The sequence below is a fragment of the Ranitomeya imitator genome, chromosome 5 (genome assembly GCF_032444005.1).
Source record: "Ranitomeya imitator isolate aRanImi1 chromosome 5, aRanImi1.pri, whole genome shotgun sequence".
Lineage (NCBI taxonomy): Eukaryota > Metazoa > Chordata > Amphibia > Anura > Dendrobatidae > Ranitomeya > Ranitomeya imitator.
Window position 1 is genome coordinate 497,643,695 of NC_091286.1, and position 14,940 is coordinate 497,658,634.

The 14,940-nt window shown below is 41.3% G+C and overlaps 1 protein-coding gene across 2 annotated transcripts in view; it reads right to left on the reverse strand.

Moving 5' to 3' along the window:
* The window catches only part of RSRC1 (arginine and serine rich coiled-coil 1), a 452,089-nt gene that overhangs the window by 280,678 nt on the left and 156,471 nt on the right, over positions 1–14,940 (reverse strand). For both annotated transcript variants that reach the window (XM_069727439.1, XM_069727438.1), the window contains exon 5: positions 5,016–5,052. In XM_069727439.1, coding sequence (XP_069583540.1) covers positions 5,016–5,052 — 37 coding nt within the window. The remainder of the gene's footprint in view (positions 1–5,015; positions 5,053–14,940) is intronic.

Here is a 14,940-nt window from a genome sequence, read left to right on the forward strand (position 1 = left end):
AACTTGTTAGTTCTTAAGTACGTAGTAAAAAAAAAATTAATAATGAGTCCCAAAAAGCCCTCTTAACTGATCTATTATGTTTCTGTGTCCTGTACATTTGGACAAAATTACCCTTTACCAGATGTAGCCCTCCCTCACTATTCATGAGCTCCCAACAAGCCCGGCCCTCCTGTAGAGTGTGCACTGCATTAAGAGGACTCCTTCCCCCAAAGTGCTGCATCTGATAAAGAGTAAAGGCCCATTTACATGGACCGACCTGCAGCACAAAACGACCGTTAATGAGTAAACTTGTGCATGCCTGTTTACAGACAGACCAAAGAAAACATTATGTACTGCGCAATCTATACTAAAATACTCAGTGCCCAATCTTTCTCATGTTCTTCATGCATTTCTTTTTTCTTCATGTATATTCTTTTAATTTATCTAAAGATAACATGCCAGCTCAGATAAAATATCTGCCTTAGACAATACCAGTATTACCCATTTAAAAATTTTTTTATTAAATTAATTTTATAGATGTATTTAGTATAGTGTATATTCAGGTGCTTCTCACAAAATAAGAATATCATCAAAAAGTTAATTTATTTCAGTTCTTCAATACAAACTCATATTATATAGAGTCATTACAAACAGAGTTCTATTTCAAGTGTTTATTTCTGTTAATGTTAATTATTATTACTTACTAGATGGTGGCCCTATTCTGGCGCATCGGGTATTCTAGAATATGTATGTGTAGTGTATAGCACAGCCCACGCAGTACATTACGCAGCCCACGCAGTACATTGCGCAGCCCACGCAGTACACGTTGTATATTGCGCAGCCCACGTAGTATATTGCGCAGCCCACGTTGTATATTGCGCAGCCCACGTTGTATATTGCGCAGCCCACGTTGTATATTGCGCAGCCCACGTTGTATATTGCGTAGCCCACGTTGTATATTGCGCAGCCCACGTTGTATATTGCGCAGCCCACGTTGTATATTGCGCAGCCCACGTTGTATATTGCGCAGCCCACGTTGTATATTGCGCAGCCCACGTTGTATATTGCGCAGCCCACGTTGTATATTGCGCAGCCCACGTTGTATATTGCGCAGCCCACGTTGTATATTGCGCAGCCCACGTTGTATATTGCGCAGCCCACGTTGTATATTGCCCAGCCCACGTTGTATATTGCCCAGCCCACGTTGTATCTGTCTTAGACAATACCAGTATTACCCATTTTAAAAAAATTTAATTAATTTTATATATGTATTTAGTATAGTGTATATACAGGTGCTTCTCACAAAATTAGAATATCATCAAAAAGTTAATTTATTTCAGTTCTTCAATACAAACTCATATTATATAGAGTCAGCTCGTCTGCATCGTTGGATCTGGTATCTCTCATCTTCCTCTTGACAATACCCCATTGATTCTCTATGGGGATAAGGTCAGGCGAGTTTTCTGGCCAATAAAGCACAGTGATACTGTTGTTTTTACACCAGCTATTGCTACTTTTGGCAGTGTGGACAGGTGAAAAGTCCTGCTGGAGAATGAAATTTCCATCTCCAAAAAGCTTGTCGGCAGAGGGAAGCATGAAGTGCTCTAAAATCTCCTGGTAGAAGGCTGCGCTGACTTTGGTCTTGATAAAACACAGTGGACCTACACCAGCAGATGACATGGCTCCCCAAACCACCACTGATTGTGGAAACTTCACACTAGACCTCAAGCAGCTTGGATTGTGGCCTCTTCACTCTTCCTCCAGACTCTGGGACCTTGATTTCTAAATGAAATACAAAATTTACTTTCATCTGAAAACAACACCTTGGATCACTGAGCAACAGTCCAGTTCTTTTTCACCTTGGCCCAGGTAAGACGCTTCTGGCATTGTCTATTGGTCATGAGTGGCTTGACACAAGGAATGCGACACTTCCAACCCATGTCCTGGATATGTCTGTGTGTGGTGGCTCTTGAAGCAATTAATTCAGCAGCAGTCCACTCCTTGTGAATCTCCCCCAAATATTTGAATGGCCTTTTCTTAACAATCCTTTCAAGGCTGTGGTTATCCCGGTTGCTTGTGCACCTTTTTCTACATCACTTTTTCCTTCCACTCAACTTTACATTATTATGCTTGGCTACAGCACTCTGTGAACAGCCAGCTTCTGTAGCAATGACCTTTTGTGGATTACCCTCCTTGTGGAGTGTGTCAATGACTGCCTTCTGGACATAAGTCAGTTCAGCAGTCTTCCCCATAATTATGGAGCTTACTGAAACAGACTAAGGGACTTTTTTAGATGCTTGGGAAGCCTTTTCAGGTGTTTTTTGCTAATTATTTAAGGCAGGCAGAGGAAGCCGGTCATATGAAAGGGGTTTTCCCACGAACGAAAGTTAATTTTAAAAATTGAATGTATCTGACCGTGTGCGTAGCATGCCACATCTCCTGGGCAGGGGAGGAAGCAAAAGACAATACTGACATTACAGCAGGGGATCACAGTGGATTCATTTTGTTAGGTAAAATATTTCACTGACTGTTTTTAAAAAATATTTTACCTCATAAAATGTATCCTCTGCGATCTTCTGCTGTATTGTCTTTTGCTTCCTCCCCTGCCCAGGAGCTGTGGTATGTTCGGTACACGGTCAGACACAGACAATTTTTAAAATGAACTTTTGTTGGTGGGAAAACCCCTTTAAAAAGCAAATATCAACGCCAACATGGCTCCTCCTAAAAAGTATGCCAATGACAATGAAAGGAAAGCAGCCAAGGCACAACGTCGAAGACAACAAAGGGCAAATGAGACTCTTGAAGAGCAACAGCATCGCTGGGACAAAAACAACGCATATAAGCGTAGGTGTCAAGCACATGAGTACCCTGATGCAAAAGTCATTAGATTATCACAGGTTGCCATTACTCAACAACAGTGCTGCATGCCTGCCCCCATCGTGACATTACCATCCTCTAGTACTAAATAAATACTGTATATACTTGAGTATAAGCCGAGATTTTCAGCCCACTTTTTTGGGCTGAAAGTAACCCTCTCAGCTTATACTCGAGTCATACCCAGGGGTCAGCAGGGGAGGGGGAGTGGAGCTGTGTAATAATACTCACCTGCTCCTGGCGCGTCCCTGCACGTCCCTGGTTCCCGGCAGCTTCTTCCTGTAGTGAGCAGTCACATGGTACCACTCATTACAGTAATGAATATGGACCCCACTCCACTCACATAGGGGTGGAACCACATATTCATTACTGTAATGAGCGGTACCATGTGACCGCTCACTTCAGGAAGAAGCTGCCGGCGCCGGGGAACAGACGTGTAGGGACGCGCCAGGAGCAGGTGAGTATGGTGGGGGCAGTGCACGATATTCACCTGCTCCCCGTTCCACCGTCAGCACCGCTGCATCTTCCGCATCCTCTGCAGTGACGCGCAGGTCAGAGGGCACGATGACGCGATTAGTGCGCGCCGCCATCTGCCTGAACAGTCAGTGCAGAGGACGGTGAAGACACAGCGGCGGTCAACGGTGGAACGTGAAAGGTGTGTATAGCAAGTGCCGGGGGCCTGTGAGGTGAGTATGTAATTTTTTTTTTTTTAATCGCAGCAACATCTGTATATGTGCAAATATCTGTATGGAGCATCTTATGGGGCCATGTACAGCATTATATGGGGGCAAATATCTGTAAGGAGCATCTTATGGGGCCATGTGCAGCATTATATGGGGCAATTATCTGTATGGAGCATCTTATGGGGCCATGTACAGCGTTATATGGGGCCAATATCTGTATGGGGCCATGTACAGCGTTATATGGGGCCAATATCTGTATGGGGCCATGTGCAGCATTATATGGGGGAAATATCTGTACGGAGCATCTTATGGGGCCATGTGCAGCATTATATGGGGCAAATACATGTATGGAGCATCTTATGGGGCCATGTGTAGCATTATATGGGGCAAATATCGGTATGGGGCCATGTGCAGCATTATATGGGGCAAATATCTGTATGGGGCCATGTGAAGCATTATATGGGGCAAATATCGGTATGGGGCCATGTGCAGCATTGTATTGGGCAAATATCTGTATGGAGCATCTTATGGGGCCATGTGCAGCATTATATGGGGCAAATATCTGTATGGAGCATCTTATGGGGCCATAATCCACGTTTGTGGAGCATTATAAGGGGCAAATGTGTCTATGGAGCATCTTATGGGGTCATAATCAACATTTATGCAGAATTACATGGGGCATATTTTAATATGGAGCATCTTATGGAGCCCATCAAACTGTATGGAGAATTATATGGGGCTTCTGATTCAATATTGATATTCAAAAACACTTAACCTACTGATGTCTCAATTAATTTTACTTTTATTGGTATCTATTTTTATTTTTGAAATTTACCAGTAGCTGCTGCATTTTCCACCCTAGGCTCGAGTCATTAAGTTTTCCCAGTTTTTTGTGGCAAAATTAGGGGGGTCGGCTTATACTCAAGTATATACGGTATATACATTTTTCTTCTTTTTTTTTTTTTTTTTAAATGGGAAATACCAGTATTGTCTAAGACAGATATTTCAGCTGAGCTGGCATGTCATCTTTAGATAAATTAACAGAATAACTCGTATACATGATAAAAAGAAACACATGAAGAACATGTATCATATCTTACCATATTTATTTATGCATGCAATATGTGCATGTAGAACACATTTGTTCTTTTCAGATCCTGCCGTGCCAAAAATCTCCAGCCAAATATTTTTTTTTCTTATTGCTGGTAATTAAAACAATCATCAATCCAATGATTGTATTCCCTCTTTTATTTCATCTCCACATCAAAATAAAAAAGGTAATTTAAAAAAAAATTAATATTCCCTTGAGATGATAAACTAAATGAAAGAGTAAGTCCCATCACATAATAATTGTAAGCGAACCCTTTGGGAAATAGTTGACTTTCTCAATTCAAGGTATTCAAAGCTCATTGAAAACTGTTCATTTGGAATGCAGATATCAAAGATGATGCAAATGTTCAAGAGAAAAGTAGAACTTACCAGATGTTCTAATCCAGCTTTGATGTTTATCGAGTCCCTGAAAGAGAAGAAAAAAAAGTTCTAAATACTTGCTAAATCCTTGTCCAACACAATTTATTCAAGTGTGCCCACAGCTCCCAGACGTTTAAATATTGACCAGTCTTGTACCAAGTCATCTGTAGTAACACTGTGATGTAAAACATTTATAACATCGCATGTAAAACAAGAGCAGGTAAGAAGGGATAAATCAAATATTAATAAAGAATATTCCAAACGACAGTTAAAACACCTTCATAAGAAAGATAAGAGGGGAAGCTCACCAAAGTCAACCCTTTTCATATTGCGCCCTCTAATAGGTAACAAGCTGATCACTCTGGGTGTTGTTTTTTTAACCCAACAAACTGGTCATTTAGTTGGAAGAAGCAGAGGGTAGCAAGACATTGTACATGCCGCAGTCTGTGTAGGCGACATCATTATATGGCGGACATTCAGATTAATACAAAGCAGAGCTCCACTGACTCACATCCAGCATTCTTTCTCCTCCATGATGTCCACATGCCCTTATTGACATATGAACAGTAGTTGGCTTCAGGAGTAAAATCCTTTAAAGAGGTATTCCCATCTCCAAGATCCTATCCCAATATGTAGTAGATATAATCCTTCTATATTATTTCAAAACACTCTTTTTCGGTGATTACTTTGTATCTCCGTTCTTACTGCACCTACATACATGATACACCATTTGAAAGGTAAAGTTGCCCTTTTCAGCAAGAAAATAGCCAAACAAACCACAAATCCTCGATGTGATCACAAAATACACATTATACATTAACTTTCATAAATCTGCAGTAAGGTAAAATGACCTGCAGGTGGCACCACACTACCCCAAAGCATACTAACACAAAGCTGAAACAAATCCTAACATTTGCCTTGGGGGCTTTCCAGCTTGCCGAATCCTTGCCCAGCCGATTTCAGGCAGGTAGATATAAAATATTTGCTACATATGTGGAAGTAGAATAAAAGTAAAACTTTACAGCTTTAAGACTTCAGTTTTAAAACTGAAGATATAAATGAATGCCTAAAAGGGACCAGAAAGGTTCTGAACCATCAGATTTTCTGTATTATTGGACAGTCATTGAAAAGTATATCTTCCTTCTAAGTTTGCAGTGTATTGTTGACCTGGAGTCACCTCTGGTTCCAAGTAAAAACCTGCAGCGTTGACATAACTCAGACTGTACATTGTTTCCCAATGGGAGAGATTGGTGGGAACAATTTTGCAAAAATTGAAACAAAAAAATCCAACCGTAGGGAAAAAAAAAAGGTAAAATAATCTGCAGACTTTTTTTTTTTTTTTTAACGTGATATTCCTAATTATTATACAATGGTGTAAATACGCTCAGTTATGGGGTCAATTCTCCATCATTTTTACTGTCAAAGTGGCACTGCTGTACAGGGAGGTGCTCCGTTCACATACATAGGGCTGTGCTGCACTTCCCTACACTGCAGATAGATGGCAGTGCTGCTGTGGAGAGGGAAAAAAATGCCGCTGCCCCTGTCTTTTGCAAGGTCCTGACAATAAGACCCCTTCTGATCAGTAAGTAAAATACCATTATGTTTAATGTTGGGGGATCTCCTTTAGGCTGGAGTCACACACAACGTATTAAAAAAAAAAGTCGGTCCGTTTTACATGGACGAGAATCGCAGAAATGTTCCCTGAACAGTGATCCGTATTTCATCTGTGCGCAGTGCGAGGATAAGATTTTCTCGCATGTAAACATCTGTGTGACATCAGTATGGCGAGAGTTTCTCACCGGCTTGCAAAATGAACATATAATTGATCCATGGGCTCAAACATACATACACACACACATACATACATACATACATACATACATACATACATATATATATATATATACACACACACACCTCTCTTTGTTCATCCTCTCATTAAATACATTTACATTTGACCAGCTTAATTTTCCTGAAATTGCCTGCGCCTCTGACAACCAATGTGCGAAAATTTTGCATGGGCCAACTAGTAATAATATTAAAACAAAAAAAGAAAGTATGAAAAGATATTATGAAGAACTAATCTCTACTTAGAAGAGCCCTAAAAGTCTCCCTACCTGTCAGCGGAGGTTGGCATCCTGGTTGTGGACGTGATGGCGCTCCCGCTCAACGTCGGTAGCCCTATAGACCCTAATGCACCCTAGACATACTAAACACTGAAATATACACAAAACACACACATGCAAAAAGAATTTTAGAAATTACCCCAAATACAAAAAAACAAATAGTGGTCCAATAGAAAGGATAAATATACGGCCAAGGTGTACAATCACATCAAAAAATGATCGGAAAGGGAGACGGCCAGAGTGTATAGTCACTTCCGGTTTTGCGGACCGCTGTTTTTTTTATCCCAATACTTTTGCTATAGTATTGTGAACCTGCAAAACGGCGACCCGCAAGTTTTTTTTGCGGTTTGTTATTGTGGCAGACCTTGAAAATTGCGGCAATGCGGCTCGCAAAAAAGACCGGCAATAACGGGCCGCAAAAAACACGGTATGTGTACAAGAGGCCTTACTGAGATTTAGGCTATCTCAAGCTGTAGTTTAAACAGTCGTGTATGAAACTATAGCACAATGCCCATAATAGTCCCACAGTACTAAAACATAGGTACCACAAAGTAGTTCCCCCTTGGCCCCATAGATCAAGTGGGTGTAAAGATAAATATACGCATTAAGTTTATAAGAAAAAATTCCCAATAGTCATGGTAACAATAAACTGTTTCTGAAAACAAGAAACAGTTTATTGTTGAGTACCATGACTATTGGGAATTTTTTCTTGTAAACTTAATGCTTACATTTAACTTTTAGGGCTCTTCTAGAGAGAGATTAGTTCTTTTGAATATCTTTTCATACTTTCTTTCCCTTTTTGGCCCTCACACTCTTTGCACCATTTTAACCATTACCTTGACTTGTAAATATATATCAATAAAGGTTAATTCTTAGAGGTCTATTTTTTCTTTTGGGTTTGAAAAATAATAATAATATTAGCAAATACCTCCAATTAGAAATGTAGTATAGGTTTTTTTTATTCGCAATATCTCTTTCCTCATGTGCAGGCATTGCAGGACTTTAGGTATCCATGGTTACGACCACTAGCAACAAACTATTATTATTATTATTTGTTTATTTATATAGCACCATTAATTCCATGGTGCTGTACATAAGAAAGGGGTTACATACAGGGTTATAGATTTCGTTTACAGTGAACAGATTTACAATGACAGACTGGTACAGAGGGGAGAGGACCCTGCGCTTGCGGACTTACATTCATACTTACATTCTACATTCGAACTAGCTGTCACTTTATCAGTGGTCATAACCATTAGATTAGTGGCACCACTCCAGCGCGGCAATAAAAAAAAACAACACTGGACTGGTGATTTAAGTATGTGAACACAGTGTTATAAGGACATTGACTGACCTCTATTTTACTGAATATCAACTTAAACTAACAAAACTTCTGCCTCCACTCGGATATTCACCCTTCTCTCCACATTTGAAATGTTAAGGCCCCAATTCACCAAGACATGATGAAGGCAGAGGCATGCTGGAGTCAGAAGCTCCTGATTCATTAAGAGTGCCTGACAAGTAGAGTGCACAGCACCGTGCACCTTGCCGCAAGCCTTACTACTGTGCGCAGTAAGACTGGAGTAAGATTTGTGGCATAAGGAATGTCGCAGCTCATCAGAAATTTGACAAGTGGGGTCTCCATGCCCCCGTCATACCCAGCTCCGCTAACTTTGTTTAAGCTGGATGAAAATGGTGTGCGAAAGTCAAAAGTCACAAAATTTTAGGGCAACCTCAAATTGTTACAAAATGTTGCAAGTTTTCAAAGCTTTCTATGCCTGGTGCCTTTTCGAGATCCATCAAAAGTGTGAGGAATTTCTGACCAGAATAGGACTTGTTTCCTCCATTTATCAGCATCCCCCTCCACAGGCAGTATCTCTTATTTTTTTCCATGCTTTCCTCCAGAGTGGGTGGACACTAATTATTCTGATGTCTCTCACATACAGAACACGGAGAAAAGATAAGATCCTGTTCCCCTGTCTTACGTGTGCATTTAAGCATCAGCAGCAGAAGGCTATTATACAACATTATTGAGCAGTGTGGCTATGAATCCATTCCTTATGTAAGAATCAACAGCCACTTCTGTGTTCGATCTGTCTCACACACTGTCTTTAGCTATAGCTCCCATTTTCCGATTTCTTGCTTTCTATACATAGACTTCTATGACAGAAGCTGTAACCTGATCTCTCAATTCAGTTAAAAGGAATCTGTCACCCTATTTTTCGCCCTATAAGCTGCGGCCACCGCCATCAGGGGCTTATCTACAGCATTCTGTAATGCTGTAGATAAGCCCCCGATGTAACCGGAAAGATAAGAAAAACAAGTTAGATTATACTCACCCAGGGGCGGTCCTGGTGCGGTCCGGTCCGATGGGCGTTGCGGTCCGGTGCCTCTCATCTTCATATGATGTCGTCCTCTTCTTTGCTTCCTGTCGCGGCTCCGGCGCAGGCGTACTTTGCTCTGCCCTCAACAGGGCACACAAAGTACTGCAGTGCGCAGGCGCCGGGCCTCTCTGACCTTTCCCGGCGCCTGCGCACTTGGGGTCAGATAAAGTACGCCTGCGTAGGAGCCGCGGCAGGAAGAAAAGAAGAGGACGTCATCGTATGAAGATGGCAGGCCCCGGACCGCGACGCCCATCGGACCGAACCACATCGGGACCGCCCCTGGTTAACTATAATTAACTTGTTTTTCTTATCTTTCAGGTTACATCGGGGGCTTATCTACAACATTACAGAATGCTGTTGAACTATTTAGATAGCTGTTGAACTATAGCTAATCTATCTACCTGATCTCCACGTACATATGTAAACCCAGCCCAACATTCTGAAAAACCTAGGATATAACAATCATGTAATCAGTCACATGTGGAATCTGGAAAGTATGTAAACTGTTCTACTCATATAGGATCTGAGCAGCAGAGGTGCATGTCAAGAGCAGAGCAGTGCGTATGCAGAAAAGCTGTACATGAATACAGCTCTGGCAAAAATTAAGAGGCCACCACATCAAAACCCTGTCATGGGCAGCCCAATCTCCAGACCTGAACCCCATTGAAAACCTCTGGAATGTAATCAAGAGGATGAAAGACAATCACAAGCCATCAAACGAAGAAGAACTGCTTAGGCCGGGTTCACATTGCGTTGCACGCTTTCGTTAGACGGACTACGTTACACCGCGGCATAATGGGGTGTAACGCATTCAGGTAACGCCGTCATTAATTCCTATGTCGGATGCATCGCTAGGGCACGCCCACAATGGGCGTGCGCTAGCGATGTGCCGTCATTGAGTGACGGACCCTGGGACGCGGGCTGCAGCGTTTCCGGGTCCGTCACTGCTAGCGCAGATAGAGCATCTACTAGCTCTATCTGCGCTAGCGTGATGGAATGTCGGCACTTGCGTTAACAGCAGCCCGTTAACGCATGTGTTGAACGGGCTGCTGTTAACGCAATGTGAACCTAGCCTTACATTTTTATGCCAGAAGCAGTGTGAAAGACTGGTGGAAAACATGCCAAGATGCATGAAAGCTGTGATTAAAAATCATGGTTATTCCACAAAATATTGATTTCTGAACTCTTCCTGACTTAAAACATTAGTATTGCTGTTCCTAAACGATTGTGAACTTATCGTATATACTCGAGTATAAGCCGACCCGAGTATAAGCCGACCCCCCTAATTTTGCCACAAAAAACTGGGAAAACGTATTGACTCGAGTATAAGCCTAGGGTAGGAAATGCAGCAGCTACCGGTGAATTTCAAAAATAAAAATAGATACTAATAAAAGTAAAATTATATATATAATGCTCTGCACCGTTCATTATTGCCCCATAGATGTGCCATAGAAAGCTGTGCCCCATATAGAATGCTCTGCACCGTTCATTATTGCCTCATAGATGTGCCATAGAAAGCTGTGCCATAGAAAGCTGTGCCATTACTGCTGCTGCAATAAAAAAAAAAAAATCACCTCTCTTGCTTGCAGCTCCTCAGCGTCCCGTCTTGGCGTCTCTCCGCACTGACTGTTCAGGCAGAGGGCGGCGCGCACACTAGTACGTCATCGTGCCCTCTGACCTGAACAGTCAGAGCCAGAGGACAGGAAGACTGAGCGGCGCATGGTGGGTGGAACGTGGATAGGTAACTATGACATACTTACCTGCTCCCGGCGTCCCTGGCTCCTTCTCCCGGACAGATGGTCTCCGGGTGCCGCAGCCTCTTCCTCTGTCAGCGGTCATCGTTACCGCTCATTAGAGAAATGAATATGCGGCTCCACCCCTATGGGAGTGGAGTCCATATTCATTACTTTAAATGAGCGGTCCCACGTGACCGCTGAACAGGGTAAGAGCTGCGGCACCCGAAGACCGTGGGACTGCAGGGACAGCGCCAGGAGCCCCGGAAGCAGGTAAGTATGCCTCAGACCTCTCTCCCCCTCACCCGTCGACCCTGCCGCCGACTGTGACTCTAGTATAAGCCGAGAGGCTTTCAGCCCAAAAATTTGGGCTGAAAATCTCGGCTTATACTCGAGTATATACGGTATTTTCTTTGCATTATTTGAGGTCTGAAAGCACTGGGTTTTCTTGTTTTTAATTTTGACCATTTCTCCTTTTCAGAAAAAAAATACAAAATGTATTGCTTGGAAATTTGGAGACATGTTGTCAGAAGTTTATAGAATAAAAGAATAATTTACATTTTACTCAAAAATATATCTATAAAAAGAAAAATCAGACAAACTGAAAATTTTGCAGTGGTCTCTTAATTTTTGCCAGAGCTGTATGTTTGTTTGCAGCAGAGCTGTGTGTATATTTACTATACATTCAGCAGTGGTGTGTGTGTTACAGATGTGTGTGTTTATATGTATTATTTGGGCAGCAGAGCTGTGTTTGTCTAATGTGAATGCTGTAGAGAAAAACTAACAGAAGCGGTCTATTACCCTGACCAATTATTACCTCCCTTTAGAGCTCCCTGGAGCACTTTATTAACTCTGGTGATGTTGACCCCTATGCTTGTTTACACCAGAGAAGTTTTAATTAAAAGAAAATACATTTTTCCTATTTTGTGATGTTTAAAACTGGAGTACATCTTTTGGTAAGGAGTGTCCTACTGTCCGAAAAATAAGGCAATTAACCCTGCTGTTCTGTTGGTCAAAAATGACCGACTTTGAACTTCAATATTCTTTAAAATATTCAAGATGCGGCTCTGAAACCCGTGGCCGACCGACCCATCCTCATTTAAGTCAATCAACCACAAGTTTCAGAACCGCATCTTGAACACCCCAAAAAATACCAAAGTTCAAAATAGGTCTCCCCAGACCGAACAGAACAGCAGGGTTAAGCTTTGACTGACAAATTCTATCACCAAAGCTCAATCAATCACAAAAAGTAACAATCTGTTGGTACAAAAATGTTGCCCTGTTTTGATTATGAAATACCATCAATTAGCTGTGAATATCTGTATTGCACACAGTCAGCACAGGCACAAAGGCTGTGTATGCAATGGAGAGGGTTTATGGCTAACAATGCCAAGCTATGGCCAACAATGTCACACATTTTCAAGTAGTTCTTCTGGTTTTCTTGTGCAGAACATACAGGTGCTTCTCGCTAAATTAGAATATCATCAAAAAGTTAATTTATTTCAGTTCTTCAATACAAAAAGTGAAGCTCATATATTATATAGACTCATTACAAACCGGGTGATCTATTTCAAGTTTTTATTTATGTTAATGTTGATGATTATGGCTTACAGCCAATGAAAACCCAAAAGTCATTCTCTCAGTAAATTAGAATTAACAAAAAAAACCAGCAAAGGCTTCCTAAGCATCTAAAAAGGAACCTTAGTCTGTTTCAGTAAGCTCCACAATCATGGGGAAGACTGCTGACTTGACAGATGTACAGAAGGCAGTCATTGACACACTCCACAATGAGGGTAATCTACAAAAGGTCATTGCTAAAGAAGCTGGCTGATCACAGAGTGCTGTATCCAAGCATATTAATGGAAAGCTAAGTGGAAGGAAAGTGTGGTAGAAAAAGGTGCACAAGCAACTGGGATAACCGCAGCCTTGAAAGGATAGTTGAGAAAAGGCCATTCAAAATTTTGGGGGAGATTCACAAGGAGTGGACTGTTGCTGTAAATTTTTGCTCCAAGAGCCACCACACACAGACGTATCCAGGACATGGGCTACAAGTGTCACATTCCTTGTGTCAAGCCATTTATGGGGTATTGTAAAGAGAAAGATGAGAGACACCAGACAGAACAATGCAGATGAGGTGAAAGCTGCTTTCAAAACAAAGCAACCTGGGCTTCCATAACACCTCAGCAGTGTCACAGGCTGATCGCTTCCATGCCACGCTGCATTGATGAAGTAATTGATGCAAAATGAGCCCTGACTAAGTATTGAGTGCATTTACTGAACATACATTTCAGTAGGCCAACATTTCGAATTTTAAAATCATTTTTCAAGCTGATGTTATAAATTATTCTAATTTTCTGAGAATTTGGGGTTTTCATTGGCTGTAAGCCATAATCATCAACATTACCAGAAATCAACACTTGAAATAGATCACTCTGTTTGTAATGACTCTACATAATATAGCAGCTTCACATTTTGTATTGAAGAACTAAAATAAATTAACTTTTTGATGATATTCTAATTTAGTGAGAAGCATGTGTACTTGGTAGTGGATCAGCAGTTGCCATATGTATGGCACCCATAAGGACCACTCATGCCCGCTTTTATTCCACGGAATAAATTTTGGTTACGGTTTTTATCCATACCTAAATCTTAATTTAAAGGAAAACAAAAACAAAAAGGAAACAAAATATTATTACCTTTAAAATTGTACAACCAGGAAAAGTAGCTGCAAAAATAATAAGGCTAATAATAATAAAATACTGTAGCTGCAGTGCAGTTGTCCACTACTGGACAACAGCGGCTTAATCACTGCAACGTCTCAGATAAAATAATAACAACTGATATTCATCTCTTGCAGCGGCAAATTCGTTTGATGTCTGCGCTATTTTCGGCATATTATGTGACAATTTAGTGTCACCTAACCACTGCAGCCAATCAGTGGCTGCTGATCGCCTGCTGCCCTTCAACTATTTAGTAAAAGCTGCATACTTTGAAAAGCTACAGGCAGCGAACCAACTAGTCTAATGAGGTTTCCAATCGGCTGCTCCCTGCCCCACTCCAGTTGATTGACTGAACTCTCCTATGTATGTAATGTACATAGAAAGAGATCGATCGACTGGATCGAGGTGGTGAGAAGCCAACCAAGGACTTCATTGCATTTTTAAAAATATGTGAACTCAAACACTGCGGCGATTCAGAGGGAAACATACCTGGCTGCAATCACACAACCAGCTTCTGATTTATGCTGCCTGGGGTTCGGCAGCATAAATCTAATAACACATTCCCTTTAAGCAGCGGTTATCCCCTTTAAAACTACAGTTGTTTCTCATTTACTGGAATGAAACAAATGTGAAATACGGAGCACAACCCTCACAGGTAGCATGGCACGTGCTGTACAACTACCAAATTCATTTTTTTGTGACTGATGGGTAGTTATTAATTTATTTTGGTCCGTTAATTTGTTAATACATAACATTTTTATGTTATTAGAGCTTAAGAGCACGTGACATCAAGTCAAATGTGGCCAGTTTTTGCTATTATTTTATTCCCGCTGCTTCTCTGAATAATTCATTTTTTGTTTCTAAAGCCACCATAAATTTACAGAGATATGATAATTTTTTTTATTCAGTGCTAATTTTTATGGGCCTTACAAGGGAGGTTGCGCTCACAGGGTAATAATGCAGAACAGACT